The 23,310-nt window shown below is 44.4% G+C and overlaps 1 protein-coding gene across 2 annotated transcripts in view; it reads right to left on the reverse strand.

The window, feature by feature from the left end:
* Nucleotides 1–6,214: 6,214 nt before the first annotated feature.
* The window catches only part of LOC140206893 (uncharacterized), a 49,457-nt gene continuing 32,361 nt past the window's right edge, over nt 6,215–23,310 (reverse strand). For both annotated transcript variants that reach the window (XM_072275164.1, XM_072275163.1), the window contains one exon: nt 6,215–7,837. In XM_072275164.1, the coding sequence (XP_072131265.1) occupies nt 6,797–7,837 (1,041 nt within the window). In that variant the 3' untranslated portion in view covers nt 6,215–6,796. The remainder of the gene's footprint in view (nt 7,838–23,310) is intronic.

The raw sequence follows: 23,310 nt of genomic DNA on the forward strand, positions 1-23,310 counted from the left end.
AGATGAGGGGAATTGTCTCCACTCCGAGGGTGGTGAACGTCTGTAAATCCCCACCACAGAGGGCGGTGAAGATTCGGTGATCGTCCTCACATAAAACAGAGGCCGGCAGATGTGAGGAGACTGAAGGGATCGAGGAAATGAGGATCGGACAGAAACATGTGGCTGAGATGGGAGAGCAGCCGCCATCTTGTTGATGGTTAGAGGGGCTGAATGGCCACCTCCTGCTGTTTCTCACTTGGTGTTTCAGTGTTCCTGTCCAGTGAGGCCAGAGGAATGTGAATAGAAATTAGTGTTTATAAACAAAAGACTGATTTAAATGAAACCTGCACATTTCCAGTTTGCATCTGAATTGTGGGTCAGACCGGGATGGGAATCCAGCCCGTGACTCTCTGACCTGGAGGTGGAGGAAAAGGGAGAGGGAAGATATGGAGGGAAAAGGTAAATATGTATCTGGTGTAAATATGGAATAATGTGGGAAATGCGGTGGATGTGTCAGGCAGCGTCTGAGATGTTGTACTACTTACATAATTTAACTATTTAATATATATATATTCTTATTTCAAATCACAATTATTAAAATTTATTGCTATAAATTAGGTTCTATTGCTGCCGCAGAGACAACCAATTTCATGACATATGCCGGTGCTATTAAACCTGATTCTGATAATTGGTATGGGAGACCCACCACCGGTCACCTGATCCCAGTTACCGCAGATCATAAAGCGAGATTGAAGCCCTTTCCATTTATTTGCATTCTTCAGAAATGACAACAGTTAAGTTTCCTTCTGTGATTCCAAAGTAGCTCAGTCTGTCTAATAGTGCCACACAATTAAAATGGAGAATTTGTTTGTTATCATCACGTACTGAGCTACAGTGTAAATCTTGCCTGACATACCATCCACACAGATCTATACATTACGACAGTACATTGAGCTGATATACGACAAAACAATAACTGTAACCAAGCATTATGGCTTCAGAGAAAGTGCAGTGCAGATAGACATATGGTGCAGGGTCACGGTGAGTTACATTGTGAGGTCGAGTCCATTTTATCGGACTGGAGACCATTCATTTAGCTTATAACCGCAGACAGGAAGTTGTCCTTGAGCCTGGTGTTACGCGCTTTAAGGCTTTTGTATTTCTTCCCCAATGGGGGAGCGGGTTTGCAGCAAGAATGTCCGGGTTGTGAGGATCTTTGAGTACCCGGCCTGCTTTTCCAAGGCAGGGGAAGTGCAGGAAGAGTCCATGGAGGGGAGGCTTGCTTCTCTGATGTTCTCTGCTCTCCAAAGTTCTCTGCAGTTCCTTGCAGTCATGGGCAGAGCAGTAGCCATACGAAGGCGTGAAGTATCGACAAGAAGCTCAGAGACCTCGGTCTTCACCCTGCCTTGTGTAGCTGGATCCTGGACTTCCTGTCAGATCGCCGGCAGGTGGTAAGAGTGGGCTCCCTCACCTCTGTCTCTCTGACCCTCAGCATACATACCCCACAGGGTTGTCTCCTTGGCCTCCTCCTTTACTCTCTGTATTCCCGTGACTTGTGTCACCACCCACAGCTCCAATCTGCTAATTAAATTTGCTGACAACACTACATTAATTGGCCTAATCTCAAATAATAACTTTCAATCAATCAAATGCCTCCTGACAGGGCTCGGTCCAAACAAACTTTTCACCCTTCTTCAGGAGATTAGTCAGAGGAAGAGCGATATCAGCAAAATTCTTACAGAACTTATGATAATATCCAACCATTCCCAGAAACCTTCTAAGAGGCTTCTTACCAGTTGGAATAGGAACTTCAGAAATTGCCTGAACAGGAGCCAACTTGCCTTGACCTACTACATAGCCAAGATAGGTCACAGTGCCATGGCCAAATTCACTCTTAGCTAAAGTTAACTGTAAGATTGGCCTGGGAAAGCCTGTCAAACAGCTTTTCTACTGCAGAGATATGCTCTTCCCAAGTGTCACTCCCTGTGACTAAGTCATCAATATAGGCAACTGTGTGTTCTAACCCTCGAATTACACAATCAATCATTCTCTGGAGTGTTCCTGGAGCATTTTTCATTCCAAGTGGCAAACCATTGTATTCATACCACCTAGAAGGTGTCACAAACACAGAAATTTCTCTACCTCTGTCCGTCCATGGAATATACCAATACCCTTTAAGCAGACCAATCTTTGTAAGAAATTTAGCTTTTGCAACCTTATCGATGCACTCATCCACCCTAGGTATAGGATAGGCATCTGTTTTCGTTATTGCATTTACCTTCCTATAATCAGTGGAAAATGTAACACTACCATCAGGTTTGGGCACAATAACACAGGGTGAGCTCCAATCTGATGTTGAAGGCCTAATAATATAATTTTTCAGCATATATTCAATTTCTTGCTCAGCCAATTTACACTTTTCTACGTTCATGCCATACCTCTGTTGTTTAATTGGTTTGGCTTGACCAATATCTGTGTCATGTACTGTGACCATGGTTTGCTTGTCAAAATAAGGCTTTATCATATTTATGTGTACGACCTGTGTTAGTTTACATCGGTCAGGTGTTTTAATAACATAATTCACATCATTACTTGGAGAGACTATTTCATACGGTCCATTGAATTTCGCCTGAAGTGGATTCGTCAACATTGGAAATAAGGCAAGCACGTTATCCCCCACCTGACATTTTCTTTTGCAAGCCAGCTTATCAAACCAACACTTCATTTTATTTTGAGAAATCTTTAAGTTTTGTCTCGCTGGACTACAGGCTTGGTGTAGTTTATTTTTGAACTTCAAAACATAGTCTAACAGGTTAACATGTACATCCCCATCAGTCCATTGTTCCTTTAACAAGGTCAAAGTTCCCCTCACTCTATGACCAAATAGAAGTTCAAATGGACTAAAGCCCAGTCTTTCCTGTACTGAGACACTTACTGTGAACAAAAGCAAAAAAGACAGTTTGCCTTCATCCAAGTCTTTTCCATTTTCTACACAGTATGTCTTAATCTTTGTTTTGAGGGTAGAATGAAATCTTTCTAAAGCCCTTTGTAATTCTGGATGGTATGCAGACGATGTAATTTTTTTAGTTCCCAGTTCATAAACTACCTGCTGGAACAATCCAGATGTAAAATTACTTCGTTGATGAGACTGGATTTCTCTAGGCAAACCAAATAAAGTAAAACAAAAACTGATAAGAGCCCTCCCCACAGTTTTAGCTTTAATATTTCTGAGAGGTATTGCTTCTGGGAACCTGGATGCAGTGCTCATAACAGTTAGCAAATACTGATGGCCAGCTTTAGTCTTTGGCAATGGGCCAACACAATCTACTACAGCTTTGGAAAAGGGTTCACTGAAAGTAGGTATAGGCCGGAGTGGGGCCACTGGGATGAACTGATTGGGTTTACCCACAGCTTGACAAGTGCGACAGGTTCTGCAATAGGTCACAACATCTTTCCTCAAATTAGGCCAGTAAAATTCTTTCATAATCCTGCTTACAGTTTTATTCACTCCAAAATATACAAGATATTAAGAGGAGTAGATAGAGTGGACAGCCAGCGCCTCTTCCGCAGGGCACCACTGCTCAATACAAGAGGACATGGCTTTAAGGTAAGGGGTGGGAAGTTCAAGGGGGATATTAGAGGAAGGTTTTTTACTCAGAGAGTGGTTGGTGCGAGGAATGCACTGCCTGAGTCAGTGGTGGAGGCAGATACACTAGTGATGTTTAAGGGACTACTAGACAGGTACATGGAGGAATTTAAGGTGGGGGGTTATATGGGAGGCAGGGTTTAAGGGTCGGCACAACATTGTGGGCCATAGGGCCTGAACTGTTCTAGGTTCTCAATGGCCACCTAAGGGCATACTGTGGGGGAAAGTTAATATTTCAGTCCTATAAACTTTAGGGACTACAACTTGGTGAACAATTGCCCATTCCTCACTCGCAGGTATAGCAGATGGCCTCCACTTCCTCATTAACACTCCATCCTTGAGATAATACCCTACTGGCACTTTCTTAATCTCATCATCTGAGAGAGCCCTTTCTTTTAAAGCTTCAATCTCAGGGTCTCAATTCTGTTCTGCTATAAACTCCTTCCTAGACAGGGATAAATCTTTCTCATCAGACTTAGTACCTGAATCCTGTTGAAACAATGAAGGCAGAAAAGACCCTTACAAGTCATCATAACCTGATGACCCGATTTTGGCTGTCATAGGTACCAGAATCATGCTGCACAGAACCGTCTCCATTGGCAGACTTTTTAGCCATACTTTGAGTTACTGTGCAGGAAGGATAAATATTAAAATCCATCTGTGGGTCATCAGTGGTTGGGTTAGTTGTCAACTGCACTGCAGGAACAACTTTACCATCTGCCCGGTCATTCCCTAACAGCAAAGTAACATCTTCAACCGGTAAACTGGAACATAATCTGATTTTAACAGGTCCTGAAACCAAACCTGACTGTAAAGTTACCCTGTGCAATGGCAAAGAAACCATGCCACCCCCAATGCCTTTAATAAGATTTATCTCACCAATGTTAGTCTCATCACCAAACTTTAGAACACTGTCTAACGTAACTGACTGAGAAGCCCCAGTATCTCGAAGAATTTTCACTGGTACTGGGGTTGACCCTTCCTTTACTAATACAAACTCATCTGACATAAAATGATCGGATCCCTTCTTAACTCGGTCAGACCTCTCAGTCCTTAACTGAGCCTCAACAGAATGTTCAGAACCCTGTGGGTTTATAGGTGCTTCAACATACAGATCACAGGCATTTCGGACGGCCTCCTTTTCCTTTTTCTTCTTCGGGATGGAATAATTAGCCATCATATGACCAGCTTTCTTACAATAGTAACAAGAAAGATCAGAATATTTCTCCTTCAACTGCTTCCCTTCATCCTTACTCTTGTTACTAATCCCAGCTTTAACTTCTGGTTTACCCTGGTTATTCCTGCTACTCTTTTGGAAGCTCTTATTCCGGGTAAACTGAACCTTATGAGTTAAAGCAAACTCATCTGCTAATCTAGCAGACTATTGCAAAGTGGCAGCATCCTTTTCATCTAAGCATGTCTTTATGTCATCATGGATGGACCTTTTTGAATTCTTCAATTAAAACCAACTCTTTCAAGCTGTTAAAATCATCATTTACATTTTCATATGTGCGCCGGCATTCAAAACACACAAACTTCTCATAAGCAAATTTCATACAACAATTTTCTTAAATTTCTAAACCTTTGCCTGTATGCTTCTGGGACCAACTCGTAAGCTTTCAGCACAGCCTGTTTCACAATGTCATAATCAGCTGCTTCATCAACTGTCAAGGCAGAATAGGCTCGCTGAACCTTCCCCTTAATTACACTTTGTCAGAGAATTGGCCAACCAGCTTTTGGTCACTTTAAACTCTGAGCAAAATTCTCAAAATGCTGAAAGTATTTATCAACCTCTGCCTCATCAAATGGAGGTACCAATTTAACTTCCTGGCTGGACTCAAACTTATCACCAGAGTGTAACATTAGACCCCTTTGCTGCAATCTACCTTTTCCAGCTCATACAGCCTCTGTCGTTTTGCTTCCTCCCTCTGTTTTTCTGCCTCCCTAGCCTCAAGCTGCCTCTGCTATTCCGCAGCCTCCATCTTTCATTTTTCTAACTTGTACAGGAGCGCAAACTCAGTGGGTTTACTTTCAGAAGACACCTCCAACTCCTCCACTTTAAACACACCCTTGGATAAACAATGCTCAGTTATTATCCTCTGCATCTGTGACCTCCTCATTGTCAATTTCACCTTTCCAAGTTTTAACTTTTTAGCAATACTCAACAACTCAATCCTTCTGGCATCCTCCAATGCTTCAGAGGTTGGCGCTTGCAGAAATCTATCAACATCCATTGCTGCTGATTTTTCACACACAAATAAATCAAAAGGGATTTCCCCAATGAAACTGATAATCAATATGCCCCCAAATTTGTTCATATCCCGGACGCAGGCCCCAATTTTGTTACGAACCGTAACACTTTAGAAACGAACCAGTAGCAATAGACTACACCTGGAGTCTGGTTTTGATGTTAAAATCACTATCTTTATTAGTATCTACTTATAAGATAGTAACTAAAACAAGATAAACAAAATTGAACAGTGTTACGTGTGTGTGTGTGTGTATATATATATATATATATATATATATATATATATATATATATATATATATTTAAATATAACTCCCAAACTATTGAGCTTAGGGTCTTGAGATGGTAAAGTATGAAAGTTCAGTTCATCCATGGAATAGTTGATGAGAGAGAGATATTTGTAATCCAGGATAAATGTCGAGACAAGGCAATTATGTCAAATTCCACAGGCTCCACGGTGGTAAAACAAGAGAACAGTCGCTGTAGATTTTATCCTTGTCGTTCCAAATCCACGTACGAATTATCACCGAAAGGGACTTGTCACAAGGGGTATCATCTTCAAGTGAATTACCAGACCATACCCAGGCACATAAGACATAAGTGGTCTTCACAAATCCGATCCACTCCAATGGATCAAATGAGGTGATAACCACACATTCGATGTTCACTGAATCAATAATTAACCCACCCTTGTGGGCATAGGAACGTTCTAAACAGTGACCCTTGGCCACTAGTTCCCTTCTTTCGATCCTTCCATTTTTTCTCCTTTGTCTCTGTCTGACTCTGAGTGTCTGTGTCCTCGGTTAAAACTAAACAAGCTGTGAGTGATGTAAACAAGCTGCAAGTCAGACTGATTCACCTTCTCAATCTCTCTCTCTCTCCCCTAAAATGACAGTCCACAGGAAATGAAACCTCGAGATTCATATCAATGCCCGCTCCCCAATGTGAACTGACTGGTGTGCCAGTAGTTGGGATGACTGAGTGAATCCTTTCCCACAGTCTGAGCAGGTGAACGGCCCCTCCCCAGTGTGAACTCGCTGATGACTCCGTAGGGTGGATGATCGAGTGAATCTCTTCCCACAGACTGAGCAGATGAACGGCTTCTCCCCAGTGTGAACTCGCAGGTGACGCTGTAGGGTGGATGATCGAGTGAATCTCTTCCCACATTCTGAGCAGGTAAACGGCTTCTCTCCAGTGTGAACTCGCTGATGACTCTGTAAGTCAGATGATCGACTGAATCTCTTTGCACATTCTGAACAGGTGAAAGGCTTCTCTCCAGTGTGAACTCGCTGGTGACTCAGTAGGTCGGATGATCGAGTGAATCTCTTCCCACATTCTGAGCAGGTGAACGGCCTCTCCCCAGTGTGAAGTCGCTGGTGACTCAGTAGGGTGGATGACTGATTGAATCCCTTCCCACATTCTGAGCAGGTGAACGGCTTCTCCCCAGTGTGAACTCGCTGGTGGGTCAGTACGTGAAATGAATGAGAGAATCTCTTCCCACAGTCTGAGCAGGTAAAGGGCTTCTCCCCAGTGTGAACTCGCTTATGACTCTGTAGGTTGGATGACTGAGTGAATCCCTTTCCACATTCTGAGCAGGTGAACGGCTTCTCCCCAGTGTGAACTCGCTGATGACTCTGTAGGTCGGATGACCGAGTGAATCTCTTCCCACAGACTGAACAGGTAAACGGCCTCTCTCCGGTGTGAACTCGCTGGTGCACCAGTAGGTCGGGTGACCAAGTGAAACCCTTCCCACAGTCTGAACAGTTGAATGGCCACTCCCCGGTGTGAACTGACTGGTGGCTCAGTAGCTGAGATGACAAAGTGAATCCCTTCCCACAGTCTGAGCAGGTGAATGGCCTGTCCCCTGTGTGAACTCGCTGGTGACTCTGTAGGGTGGATGAACGAGTGAATCCCTTCCCACATTCTGAGCAGGTGAATGGCTTCTCCCCAGTGTGGACTCGCTGGTGAGCCATGAGGTCAGATGACCAAGTGAATCCTTCCCAGAAATTCACCAGATGACTAGCCTCTGCCCAGTGTGAACTGTCTGGTGTGTCCACAGGTGGGAAGACCGACTGAATCCCTTCTCACCCACAGAACAGGTGAATGGCCTTGACCAGTGTGAACTTACTGATGTACCTTCAGCTGAGATGACTGAGGGAATCCATTCCAACAGTCTGAGCAAGTGAACGGCCTCTCCCCATGTGTAAAATGATGGGCGTGCCAGTCAGTCAGATGATCGAGTAAATCCCTCCCCACAGTCTGAGGAGGAAGGATGATCGAGTGGTTCTCTTGCTCCACTTCTTAAACATCTGGACAGAGACAGCAAAACTGGTGTGTTGTGTTCAAGATTCCCATAGAAAAAATCCTTGTAGTTTTTAACCTGTAAAAAGATTTACAAAATCCATCAATGGGTGAAGGACAACATTTCAGATGAGATTACTTTAGTCACCAAGGTGTGATCTGACATCACACTGTTACAGTGACAGTCAACCCAAGTTGGAAGGAGAAATCATCTTCTAACTGTGCAGAGTGCTGGTATATGGAATTAAATGGTATCTGGTACCTGGAATTAAACTCTCTGATGCTCTTCCTGTCTATATACGAATGGTGCATTTCTGCTGTCTCAAATCTGTGACTTGGATCAGTTTGACTCTCTCCACTGGTATTATTCCCTGTTCCCACTGAGCTACATAGGTCTCTGGCTCCACAGTAACTGAAACACTCTCACACAAATAGCCTTTGTTGACCTGCAGCTGGGACTTTCTTTTATACACTGTTAGATTAAATTGCCACAGTTTTAACGCCATATAAAAATTTGCTGCTGAGATGAACGGTCGGTCTGATAAAAGGAATTAGAGTGAATTAAGGATTCTATTTAAGGTTCTTGTCACAGTCATAGAAAAGTACAACACAGAACAAGACCCTTCAGCCCATCTAGGTTGTGCTAACTATTTGAACTTTCTACTCCTATATCCCTACTATCCAGGTACTGACACAAACCTCTTAAATGTTGAAATTGAGGTCACATTCACCACTTGTGCTGTCTGCTCATTTCACTCCCGGATGACCGTCTGTGTGAAGAAGTTTCCAGTCATGTTCCCCTTAACATTCCATCTTTCACACTAAACTCATGACCTCGTGTTGTTGTCCCACCCCATCTCAGTGGAGAAGGCCAGCTTGCATTTACCCTATCTTTACTCCTCATAATTGTGGTACACCTCCATCAAATCTCCCCTCAATCTTTTACATTACAAGGAATAAACACCTAACCTGTTCAAGCTTTCCTTATAACCTAAGTCCTCCAGACCTAGCAACATCCTTATGAATTTTCCCTGAACTCTTTCAACCTCTTTTTCATCTTTCCTGTAGGTAGGCGACCAAAACTGCACACAACAGTGCAAATTAGGCCTCACCAATTTCTTATACAACGTCAACATAACATCCATCTCCTGTACTCAGTACTTTGGTTTATGAAGGCCAATGTGCCAAAATCTTTCTTTCCGTCCCTACCTAACTGGGGCACCACTTTTAGTGAACTATGGACCTGTGTTCCCAGATCCCTTCCTTCTACATCACTCCTCAGAGCCCGACCAGTCACTGTGTAAGACCTTGTTCCTACCAACGTGCAACACTTCACACCTGTCTGCATTAAATTCCTTTTTCTGTTTCCCAACGCATTTTTTCCAGTGTGTCCAGATTGCTCTGCAAGCCATGATAGTCTTCCTCACTGTCCACTACACCCCCAGCCTTGGTGTCAGCCACAAATTTGCTGATACATCTAACCATGTTATCATCCAGATATCTGACATAGATGACAAACAGCAACAGATCCAGCACTGATCCCTGTGGCACACCACTAGTCACAGGCCTCCAGTCAGAGAGGCAACAATGTGCTACCACAGTCTGGCTTCTCCCAAAGACAGTGTCTCATCCAATTTACTATCTCATCTTGAATGCTGAGTGACTGAACCTTCTTGACCAACCTCCCATATGAGACTCTGTCAAGTGCCTTGCTAAAGTCCATGTAGACAACATCCACTGCCTTGCCTTCATCCACTTTCCTGATAACTTCCTCGTGAGGCTCGATAAGATTGGTTAGACATGACCTAGCATGCACAAAGCAATGCTGTCTATCCTTAATCAGTCCACATCTATCCAAATAATTATATATCCAGTTCCTGCACATACGTTCCAATAACTTTTCCACTACTGATGTCAAGCTCACCAACGTATAATTTCCTAGTTTATATTTGGAGCCTGTCTTGAACAGCGGAATAACATTGGCTCCAAACCTCCAGTACCTCACCTGTCACTGTGAATGATTTAAATACCTGTGCTTGGGCCCCACCAATTTCTGCACTTGTCTTCCACAGGGTCATAGGGAACAACTTGTCAGACCCTGGTGATTTTTCCATGGTAATCTGCCTTAAGACAGCAAACACCTCCACCTCTGTAATCTGTACAGGGTCCATGAAGTTGATGCTGCTTTGCCTCACTTCTATAGACCCTGTGACCATCTCCTGAGTAAATACAGATGGCAAAAAAATCTCCCCCATCTATTTTGTCTCCTCATATGGATTACCATTCTGATCTTTCAGAGGATTAATTTTCTCCCTTGCAATCTTTTCACTCTGAACATATCTGCAGAATCCCTGAAGATTCTCCTTCACCTTGTCTGCTGGGCAACATCATGCCTGCTTTTATTTCTTTCGTAAGTGTTCACTTGAATATCCTGTACTTCATAAGTACCCCATTTGTTCCTATTTACCTGTAACTGGTATGCACCTCCTTTTTATTGATCTGGGAGATGAAAGCCAAAGGGGTGATAGAGCTGCATGGTGGAAGGTGGGTTTGTGTGTGTGGGGAGGATTAAACTAAAGTTGCTGAAACTTTTCATTCCTGACTTTATCTGAAGTCTGAACAACATCTGTCTCCACAACTCTGCACTATATGTTCTGTTATTCAGGCTCCTCATGTTAGCCATTTCAGCCCTGGGAAAAGCCTCTGACTATCCACATGATCAATGCCCCTCATCATCTTAGACCCCTAAAAAAGGCTTTAAACATAAACAAGGAAATTATACATGATTTGAGGATTTGTTAGAAGTATACAAAATTATGAGGGTTAATGCAATCAGGCTTTTACCACTGAGTTTGGGTGGAACGACAACCAGAGGTCATGGGTAAGTGGGGAAGGTGAAAATTTAAGGGGAACGTGTGGAAAACCTCTCAGTGAAATGGTTGAGAGTGTGGAATGAGATGCCAGCACAAGTGATGCATGTGAGCTCAATTCCAGCATTTGATGAGAAGTTTGAATGGGTATCTGTGTCCTGAGTAAATACCGATGCAAGAATGCTATGTAAAATCTACCCTATCTATTTTGCCTCCTCGTATAGTCATAGTCATGCTTTATTGATCCTGGGGGAAATTGTTTTTTGTTACAGTTGCACCATAAATAATTACTAGTAATAGAACTATAAATAGTTAAATAGTAATATGTAAATTATGCCAGTAAATTATGAAATAAGTCCAGGACCAGCCTATTGGCTCAGAGTGTCTGACCCTCCAAGGGAGGAGTTGTAAAGTTTGATGGCCACAGGCAGGAATGACTTCCTATGACGCTCAGTGCTGCATCTCGGTGGAATGAGTCTCTGGCTGAATGTACTCCTGTGCCCACCCAGTACATTATGTAGAGGATGGGAGACATTGACCAAGATGGCATGCAACTTAGGCAGCATCCTGTTTTCAGACACCACCGTGAGAGAGTCCAGTTCCATCCCCACAACATCACTGGCCTTACGAATGAGTTGTTGATTCTGTTGGTGTCTGCTACCCTCAGCCTGCTGCCCCAGCACACAACAGCAAACATGATAGCACTGGCCACCACATGTCCACACTGACCCCCTGGATGGACACAGGGGTCACCAGTACCTTAGCTCTCCTCAGGTCTACCACCAGCTCCTTAGTCTTTTTCACATTATAGATACCATTCACAGTATAGATTACCATTCACTGATCGTCCAGAGTGGGCACGTTTCTGCACTGACCTTCTCCATGTTTCTATGACAAAGAAGCTGGCCAAACTTGATTGGAAGGGGAAACTGGTAGAAACTGACAACAGAGCAGCAATGGCTGGAGTTTCTGGGAGCAATTCGGGAGGTGAGTGATAGATACATCCCAAAGAACTGGAAGCATTGTAAGGTCTGGAGGGCAGAACCATGGCTGAAATGAGAAGCCAAAGCCAATGTAAAAACCAAAGAGAGGGCAAACAAAAGAGCAAAAACTATTGGGAAGCTTTTAGAAACCAACAGAAGATGACTTCAAAAAAAGTCAGCTGAGCTCAGGGCGTGGAATTATAATATTGTAGTCACTAATGAGTCTTGGTAGCACCCAACAGCCTGAGGCATTTAGAGAAACAAAATATCCGGGGCCTCAATATCTCTGGAAACCAAGGTTCCCTGCACCAGTTACCAAACTTTTATTTTGACAGGCACATACAACCCTCGAAACTTCACTTCTGAAGAACTCCCACTTACCAAGTGCTCCTTTGCCAGAAACATCCTGTCCCAATTCGCACTTGTCAGATCCTTTCTGATACCACCAAAATTGACCTTTCCCAAGTTAGAATCTCAACCTGTGGTCTAGACCTCTCTCTTTCCATATTTACTTGGAATCTCATGGTTTTATGATCACCAGGTACAAAGTCTTCCCATACACTAATTTCTGTCACTAGCCCTGGATCATTTCCTAATAGCTTATTGCACACTTCTACTTTGAGAATTCTACTGGTTGAGAGCACATTTGACAAACTCTGTCCCATCTAGTCCTTTTACAGTATGGGACCCCCAGTCAATATATGGAAAGTTAAAATCACTTACTGTATCAGTCTTTGTTTCTGGCATAGTCTGTGATCTCTCTGTAAATTTGTTCCTCTCAATCCCTCAGACTTTTGGTTTCAACCAAGTCCCAGTAATGGTAACAATATCATAATTCAATACACTGAGCTCATCTGGCTTTCCCATGATGTTTCTTGCATTTGATTTACACAGCTCAGTACATTCGAAGCACCATGCTCAATCTTTTGATTGTTGACTTTGTCTGAAGTTTGAACAACATCTGACTGGTGTCAAGAAAACAACCACTTCCTCGATGTCACAGAAACAAAGGTGCTGGTTGTGGATTACAGAAGGAATGGAGACAGGCTAACCCGTATTGACATCAATGGATCTGGAGTTGAGAGGGTAAACAGATTTAAGTTCCTCGGCATAAACATCGTCGAGGATCTCACGTGGTCTGTACATCCCGGCTGTGTGGTGAAAAAGGCACAAGCATGCCAGTTTCACCTCAGAAGGCTGAAGAAGTTTGGAATGTGCCCCCAAATGTAAAGAACTTTCTACAGGGGCAGAATAGAGAGCATCCTGGCTGGCTGCATTACTGCCTGGTATGGGATCTGTACCTCCCTCAATCACTGGACTCTGCAGAGAGTGGTGCGGACAGCCCAGTGCATTTGTAGATGTGAACTTTCCACTATTCATGACACTTACACTGACAGATGTGTAAAAAAGGGCCTGATGGATCACTGGAGACCTGATTCACCCCCAACCACAAACTATTCCAGCTGCTACCATCCGGGAAATGGTACCACAGCATGGAAGCCAGAACCAACAGGCTCTGGGACAGCTCCTTCCACCAGGTCATCAGACTGATATATTTATGCTGATACAATTGTATTTCTATATTATATTGACCATTCTGATGTACATACTGTTTATTACAAATTACTACAAATTGCACATTTAGATGGAGACGGAACATAAAGATTTCTACTCCACATGTATATGAAGGATGTAAGTAATAAAGTCAATTCACTTCAATGACTCCACTATCTGTTCTGGTATTCAGGCTCCCATCCACCCTGCAACTTCAGTTTAACATCCACTAGCACTAGCAAGCATGACCACTAGGATATTAGTCCCCTTCTAGTTCTGTTCCCCTAACTAACAAATCCCCTATCAGCCCTTTGACTTTCCTGTGCTAGCTAATTCCCTGCCAACAGTTTCTAACGTGGTCTACCTGTTGTCCTGGGGGATGGCCACAAGAGTACTCAGTGATGGCTATTTAACCTCATTCTCCTTCCTGACTCTCATCCAGTTTCCTGTGTCCTGCACCTTGGGTGTAACTCACCTCTCTTCGTGTCATATCTATCATCCCCTCTGATTTCTGAATGATCCGGAATTCATCCATTTCCAGCTCCAACTCCCTAACGTGCAGGGTCATAGGGAGTCAGGTATGTGAGGGTATCAGGGACACTGGAAGTCTCCCCACATTCCCACCAATGTCCCCTCTAATTTGTAATGACCAGTGTGTGCAAAAATCTTGTGCTGCACAATTCTTGCCCAGTGACAACATGTGAAAACTGAACTTTATATACAGAGGTATTCATTTCAACAGCAACCAAATCACTGGCGATAAGAACTTTGATCTCCTCTGGGTTCAATTGAGTTCATCTGCACTCTCACACAACCTATGTAGCAGGCCTATAGCAGGCAATGAAGGATTTTCTCACCAGTGCTTTTGCACACGGCCTATATGTGATTTTCTTGCTAAATTATGCTTTAAAAAGTCAGATTTCCAAATATCACTCCACTTCTTCCCACTTGCAAATTCTCCAGCAACTTTTGCATTGCCACAATACACACAGGGAACACCAGTTTCTATACTGGACATAAACATTTCTCCTGAACCCTCCCCCAGGTGACTGATGGTGGTGAACTTAGTGATGGCAATACCAATGAGTATTATCTCGCAAGACAATCCAGGTATTACCTAACCGGAAACCTTGGTTGCAGTATGAGGTCGTCCCTTTTAAAGGCTACTGCTGTGGCTTTTAGGTCCGGGGATACCAGTTGCTACACGGAATCCAGGTGTGAACTCCGGAAAGCCATTAAGGGTGCCAAGAGGCAATATCAAGCCAAGTTGGAAGTCCAGGCTAACCAGAGGGATGCGGCAGGGTCTAAATGAGATCACTGAGAGCAAAGAAAAGGCTGGGAATATCAATAACTGTGACGCTTCTCTTCCTGATGAACTAAATGTATTCTACGCCAGATTCGAACAGAAAAGGAGCATCCCGCTTCCTCCGGATGAACTGGACCTGGTGGCATTGAGGAGGGCGTTAGAATGGCCTTCCTGAGATAAATCCAAGGAAGGCCTCGGGCCCAGGTGGCGTCCCAGGACAGGTTCACTGGGCCTGTGCAAGCGAGCTAGCTGGAGTGTTTGCTGACATCTTCAACTGCTCCTTGCTTCAGTCTAAGATCCCCTCGTGTTTTAAGAAGGCATCGATAATCCCAGTGCCGAAGAAGAGCAAGGTGGCATGCCTGAATGACTATCGACCTGTGGCTCTGACATCAATTGCGATGAAGTGTTTTGAGAGATTGGTTATGGCACACATCAACCACAGCCTACCGGTCAACCTCGACACTTTGCAATTCGCCTACCGGAGCAACAGGTCTACGTCAGATGCCATCTCTCTGGCCCTACATTCCTCCTTAGGACACCTGAAGAATAAAGACGCATACGTAAGGCTCCTTTTCATTGACTACAGCTCTGCCTTTAATACCATCATTCCAAATAAACTGATTCCTACGCTCCGGAACCTGGGCCTTAGCGCTCAGATCTGCAGCCGGATCTTCAACTTCCTCACAGACAGGACCCAGGCTGTAAAAATAGGGGACAAGCTGTCCTCTACAATCACTCTGAGCTCCAGTGCCCCACAGGGCTGTGTACTCAGCCCCCTGCTGTACTCACTGTACACCCATGACTGTGTAGCCAAGTTTCCATCGAACTCAATATATAAGTTTGCTGATGACACAACAATTGTAGGCCGTATCTCGGGTAATGATGAGTTTGAGTACAGAGAGGAAATTAAGAACCTGGTGGCATGTTGCAAAGACAATAACCTATCTCTCAATGTCAGCAAGACGAAGGAATTGGTTGTTGACTTCAGAAGGAGTAGTGGACCGCACAACCCAATTTACATCAGTGGAACAGGTCAAAAGCTTTAAGTTCCTCGGGGTCAATATCACAAATGACCTGACTTGGTCCAACCAAGTAGAGTTCACTGCCAAGAAGGCCCACCAGCACCTTTACTTCCTGAGAAAACTAAAGAAATTTTGCCTGTCCCCTAAAACCCTCACTAATTTTTATAGATGCACTGTAGAAAGCGCTCTTCTTGGGTGCATCACAACCTGGTATGGAAGTTGTCCTGTCCAAGATCGAAAGAAGCTGCAGAAGATTGTGAACATGGCACAGAACATCACACAAACCAATCTTCCATCCTTGGACTCACTTTACACTGCACGCTGTCGGAGCAGCGCTGCCAGGATAATCAAGGACACGGCCTACCCAGCCAACATGCTTTTTGTCCCTCTTCCCTCCGGGAGAAGGCTCAGGAGCTTCAAGACTCATACGGCCAGATTTGGGAACAGCTTCTTTCCAAATGTGATAAGACTGCTGAATGGATCCTGACCCGGATCTGGGCCATGCCCTCCAAATATCCGGACCTATTTCTCATTTTTTTTGCACTACCTTACTTTCCATTTTTCTATTTTCTATTTATGATTTATAATTTAAATTTTTAATATTTACTAATTTTTAATATCTTTAATATTTAATATTTGTACTCCAGGGAGCGGAAAGCGCAGAATCAAATATCGCTGTGATGATTGTATGTTCTGGTATCAATTGTTTGGCGACAATAAAGTATAAAGAGAAGGGCAGTAGTCTGTCTCACTGGAGTCTGGAACATTTGTGATGTGAAAGCTACTTGTTGTTCAGGGCAAAGGTGCTTGGTATCATTATGTACCCAGAGTGAATGGGTCAAAACATGTCCTCACGGGTAGAAAGGTCCAGAACAAGAGGAGGTAGAACAAGCAACACACACAAAATGCTGGAGGAACTCAGCAGGCCAGGCAGCATCTATGGAAAAGAGTACTAATGCTGAGTTCCTTCAGCATTTTGTGTGTGTTACTCGTTCTACCTCCTCTTGTTCTGGACCTTTCTCGCCGTGAGGACATGTTTTGACCCATTCACTCTGGGCATCTGCAGACTTTCTCTTGTTTGTGATTGGAGATAGAACAAAGGTGATTTTCTCACCTGGTGATGTAAAAGATTTTGTTCCCTTTCTCCGAGTTCCCAATCCTTGCATTTAGACAGCTGGAGCTCAGTTCTGTCTGAGAGATCCATCGGTTCCCATTCCCTCATCAGCCGGAAGCTCCCCGGGGCCCGTGTTCGGAGCCTGGGGCTGAAAGAGAGGGAAGGGAGCAGGACTGTCCCGGGATTCCAGGTCACGATGTCCGGAGTTCACAGCAAATGTCCCCGAAGTCGGTGTTGAAAAACCCGCGCCCAGAGATTCATTCTTACCGGCAGCTCACATCTTACCTGAGCCGATTTCCTGAAGCCCATGGATACCCGAGACCATTTGCATACTGCACGCATGCGTGATATTCGGGACCATCCGCAACCCTGACGCCTGCGCATTCGATCGATGCTTCAGCGACAGCGAAAATTGCAACGCAGAGGTTTCTGGGTAATTACGGTGCCATTAAAGGTTTCTGCAAGCAAAGGTTTCACGTCCGTACCTCAGTTTTTTTTTTTAAATGTGGATAACTGAGCAGCTCTTTTAACGCACAAAGCAGCTCCCATAAACAATACACTTAATATCAGCAAACTTTCCGCGTTTCTGATGCCAAAGTAGAACCTTCTTACAAATGCAGATATAAAACACGGGGGACCACCAAGCTGTCTGAAGCGCGGTCCTTTGGAAAGAGTGAAAATGACACAAAACGTTGAAAAGAGCAGGGAAGAAGGAGTTTAACCAACTTTAACAAGAGCCCTGAAGAACGTCATAACCCCAGTGCGCTCAGTCTCTTATTCAGCCTGGAGAGAAGCATGCAGGACATTGATGCAGGTGTGTAGGATCAGAGGCATTGGTCATGTGGATAGCCGGAGGCTTCTTCCCAGGGCTGAAACAGCTAACACGAGGGGTCATAGGTTTAAGGTGCTTGGAAGTAGGTACAGAGGAGATTTCAGAGCTACGTTTTCCAAACAAAGAGTGGTGTGTGTGTGGAATGCATCGCCAGCAACGGTGGTAGAGGCGGACACAATAGGGTCTTTTAAGAGACTCTTAGATAGGTACATGGAGACTAGGAAAATAAAGGGCTATGCAGAAGGGAAATTCTAGGCAGATTCTAGAGTAAGTTACGTGGTCGGCACAACACTGTGGGCCGAAGGGCCTGTAACGTAATGTAGATTTCTATGATTCCGTGAAATTCAAGGGAAATCTATCCCACGGAGTGGTGACTAGTTGCAACCTGTCATCACAGGGAGGGTGAGAGGGAAACGGCAGGGATAGATTTTGATATACTGATATGGAACAGAAACATGGGCAGGGACCAGATGGGCCGAGTGGACTCTACAGTATACATTGTGAGTGTGGTAGAGATAGTAAGTACCTGAGACACGGGATTTGATACAGAACTGCTTTATCTTTCACAGATCCACAATATTAAACATCAGTCCAGTTTAAGGCTAACATCAGCAGATCAGACTGCTCCAATCCTCAGTGACTAGGGTTCAGTACTGGGTACGATGAGCAGCCGCAAGAACTGCAAATTTTGACGGTAGCAGTCCCTCATGAACCTGCAGCTGCCTTCAGTCATCGTGATGGTTAAACATTTAGCATAGAACTGATTTGAATTTCCTCCCTGATGTGAAGTTGCTGATGTTGCAGCAGCTGGGATGATTAAGTAAAACTCTTTACTCACTCTGGACTGAAATGTGGCCTCTATTTATTGTGAACTCACCGGAGCATCACAAGGTGGGTTAACTGAATGAGTCTCTTTGCACACACGGAGCAGGTGAACGGCCGCTTCCCAGTGCGAAGCTGTTGTTGTATCTGCGATGGCCGACTGAATCCTTTCCAAAATAAGAGCCAGTGAATGACATAACACTGCTATCAACGTCATGGCAATGTATCCAATCAGATCACGGACATGGACACGTGATCGGGGTCTCCTTGTAGCGAGTGGGGCGCTGTCTTCTCCAGCATCTCCGCCTCCACATTCAAGGATCGGCGGCATTCAAGCGCTGGTGAAGTGACAGATACAGCGGAACTAACGTGTTTGTGATTCCCATGCACAAGTGCTTTGACTTTTCTACACTGTTAAAAGTTTGCAAAGCATATCAGTGGGTGAAGGACAGTATTTCAATTCAGAAAATTTTAGTCTCCATGGTGCCTTCTGATAAAAACACTGTCACAGCTCAAAACAATTTGGAGGAAAAAGAGTTCATCTTCTAACTGGCTACAGTTCCGGCATCAGGCACAATATCAAAGTCTCTGCTTCTATCTCTGTATCAAAATCGATCATTCATCCCCTTCATCAGTCTGTGACTTGGCTCAGTTTGTCTGTCTCCTTCGCATTCTGAGCATGCGCCACACACCCACTGAGAGCACATTTTATTTACACGGCTGCGACTAGAGACTTTCTGATTATTATGTCCCTTCTGGCATTTGACGGTGGTAAACTCAGAGTCAGCAATGGTATTGAACCTCAGGAGTAGTTTATTAGGCTTTCCCGTTGCAGATCGATAAACGGCCGGTAGTGCGCGGCTGGATGAGTGGGTCGTTTTCAGACTGGAAGGGAGTAGCGTTTGGAGTACCCCAGAGATCAGTCCCTGACCACAGGTGTTCACAGTTTAATGGCCGGGCGGAGGCAGCGAGATGTGAGATGTCCCAGCCTGCTGGTGACGCAGAAAGAGTGGAGTTGGGGGGAGGGGAGTCTATTCACATACAACTTCGTAGCTTTGCAATCTGTACATAGTGCACTGTGGGGCTGCAGTGGCGGGTTGCATTGCTGGGATCAGTGCACGGTCACTGTGGGCTATGAGGATTTTGTGAATAAAGCGTCATTCTCCAATTTAGAATCTCAAGCCGGGGAGCAAGCCTATCGTTTGTATATTTAAGTTGTATTTATGGCATTGTGATAACCAGATACTGTAGTCCTCCACGACTTCTCTATCCAGGCATTTCAATATTCGACTTCATTCAGGAAGCTTAATAGTCTGAGTGTGGATAAATCTCCCGGACCTGATGGAATGCACCCTCAGGTTCGGAAGGAAGTAACTGGAGAGATTGCGGAGCCTGCAGAGACACTTAGATAGCTTAGGGGAATGGGCAAGGGAGTGGCAAATGAAATACACTGTTGGAAAGTGTATGGTCATGCACTCTGGTGGACGAAATAAATAGGCAGACTATTATTTAGATGGAGAGAGAATTCAAAATGCAGAGATGCAAATGGACTTGGGAGTCCTTGTGCAGGATACCCTAAAGGTTAACTTCCAGGTTGAGTCGGTGGTGAAGAAGGCAAATGCAACGTTGGCATTCATTTCTAGAGGTATAGAATATAAGAGCAGGGATGCGATGGTGAGTCTCTATAAGGCACTCCTGAGATCACACAGACTAGTGTGTGCAGTTTTCGGATCCTTATTTTAGAAATGATATACTGACATTGGAGAGGGTTCAGAGAAGATTCACGAGAATGTTTCCAGGAATGAAAGGTCTACCGTATCAGGAAGGTCTGGCAGCTCTTGGGCTGTATTCCCTGGAGTTCAGGAGAATGAGGGGGGATCTCATAGAAACATTTTGATTGTTAAATGACCTGAACAGATTAGATATGGCAAAGTTGATTTCCCATGGTAGGGGATTCTAGGACAAGAGACTTCCATATTGAAGGACGTCCATTTAGGACAGAGATGCGGAGAAATTTCTTAAGAGTGTCGGTGGTAAATAGGAGGAATTTGTTGCCATGATCTGCTGTGGAGGCCAAGTCACTGGGTGTATTTAAGGCAGAGGTAGATAGGTTCTTGATTAGCCAAAGCATCAAAGGGTAAGGGGTGAAGGCAGGGTAATTGGGATGACTGGAAGAATTGGATCAACCCATGATTGAATGGCGGTGCAGACTCGATGACCCAAATGGCCTACTTCTGCTCCAATATTTTATTGTCTAATGGTCTATTCCACTGTTTCGGCCCGCCAAAGTGCAGCCAATATTTCTGGGTATATGACCCATTCATATGAGAATTTAGCCTTCTCTATTTTTCTGAACTTCTCATAAATGTGTACGGTTTAGTTAAGCTTTGCTCCAGAATTTCCACACAATTAAAATAGTTTATTAGATTTTTTTGCACTACTTATATAATTGAACTATTTAATGTGTATATTATTGTAATTCACAATTGTTAAAATCTATTGTTATGAATTAGGTTCTACTGCTGCCGCAGAGACAACAAATTTCATGGCATTTGCTGGTGCTATTAAACCTGATTCTGATAATTGGTATGGGAGACCCACCACCGGTCACCTGATCCCAGTTACCGCAGATCGTAATGCGAGATTGAAGCCTTTTCTATTTATTTGCATTCCTCAGAAATGACAACAGTTCAGTGAAGTTTCCTTCTGAGGTTCCAAAGCAGAAGCTCAATTTGTCTAATATTTTCACACAATTAAAATGGGAGATCTGTTTGTTATCATCACTTAGTGAGCTACAGTGAAATTCTTGCCTGACGTACCATCCACACAGATCTACACGTTACAACAGTACATTGAGCTGATATACGACAAAACAATAACTGTAACAAAGCATTATGGCTGCAGAGAAAGTGCAGTGCGGATAGACATATGGTGCAGGGTCACGTCGAGTTACATTGTGAGGTCGAGCCCATTTTATCATTCATTTGGCTTACAACCGCAGACAGGAAGCCGTCCTTAAGCCTGTTGGTTCGCGCTTTAAGGCTTTTGTATCTCTTCCCCGATGGGGGAGCGGGTTTGCAGCAAGAATGTCCGGGTTGTGAGGATCTTTGAGTACACGGCCTGCTTTTCCGACGCAGGGGAAATATAGGAAGAGTCCATGGAGGGGAGGCTTGTTTCTCTGATGTTCTCTGCTCCCCAAAGTTCTCTGCAGTTCCTTGCAGTCATGGGCAGAGCAGTAGCCATACGAAGGCGTGAAGTATCGACAAGAAGCTCAGAGACCTCGGCCCTCACCCTGCCTTGTGTAGCTGGATCCTGGACTTCCTGTCAGATCGCCGGCAGGTGGTAAGAGTGGGCTCCCTCACCTCTGTCTCTCTGACCCTCAGCACTCATACCCCACAGGGTTGTCTCCTTGGCCCCCTCCTTCACTCTCTGTATTCACATGACTTGTGTCCCCACCCACAGCGCCAATTTGCTAATTAAATTCCCTGACGACACTACACTGATTGCTCTCATCTCAAATAATAACGAGGCAGCCTGCAGAGAAGAAGTCATCACCCCGAAACAGTGGTGTCAAGAAAACAACCTCTCCCTCATGGTGACAAAAACAAAGGAGCTGGTTGTGGACTACAGGAGGGATGAAGACAGGGACCAAATTCAACATTTCCAAGTCTGTTATTGACACAAAATGCACACTTTAATATTGATCAGGACACAACATATTTATAGATTGTTCCTGGCAGAGAATCGTGTAATTTGTGTTCCGTGTGTTATCTGAATGTACTTGCCTGTGATGCTGCCACAAGTCAGTGTTTCTTTGTACCTGCACCTTCCCGTACTTGTGCACTTGGCAATAAATTCAACAGGACCTGAGAAATCTCAGTGAGATTTGATTAGTGATGATCATCTTGGCAGCTCGGTAGGTCGAATGTAGAGAGACAGTGCACTGTGAAATGTAAAGAGACAGTATACTGTTAAATGCAAGACCCTGAACAGTGTCGATGAGCAGAGGGATATTGGATCCAAGTTCACAGCTCCCTGAAAGAGACTGCACAGATTGATCGGGTGGTTAAGACAGCTATAACGAGAGGTTACACAAACTTGTGTTGTTCTCTCCAGAGCGGCGCAGGCTGGGGTGAGACTGGATGGACGTTTATAAGATTACGAGAGGAATAGATAGAGCGGGCAGACGATGTATTTTTTCCTGGGGGTTGAAATGTCTAATACACAATGAGAGGAGATGTGAGCGGCAAGTGTTACGAGATCACAGGTTTCATTTTGCTGTGGGTGTTACTTTAAGAGAGCCTGCAGGAGGCGGGATTATGACGTCACTACACTGACTGCTGGAGCTCTCAATCTCAGAGAGAGAGAGAGAGAGAGAGAGAGAGACAGAGACAGACAGTCAGTTGGAGGACCAGCGGACTGCAAGCTGCAGTTTGCTAAAGTAATGGGTAAAAGTTTGATACTTTTCCTGTGCCAAAATGGACTGGGTGAAGGAGCGGCACGTAGTGCATATTGAATGTGTGACTGTCACCGTTTTGATCCAGAAGTGGACTGTTGGAGTTTTCCTGTGGCGACCACTTTCGTTAACACTTGGATGGATTCGGGTGTTGTGTAGCAACCACTTGTTCTA

This window comes from Mobula birostris, chromosome 13 (assembly GCF_030028105.1).
Source record: "Mobula birostris isolate sMobBir1 chromosome 13, sMobBir1.hap1, whole genome shotgun sequence".
In the NCBI taxonomy this organism is placed as follows: domain Eukaryota; kingdom Metazoa; phylum Chordata; class Chondrichthyes; order Myliobatiformes; family Myliobatidae; genus Mobula; species Mobula birostris.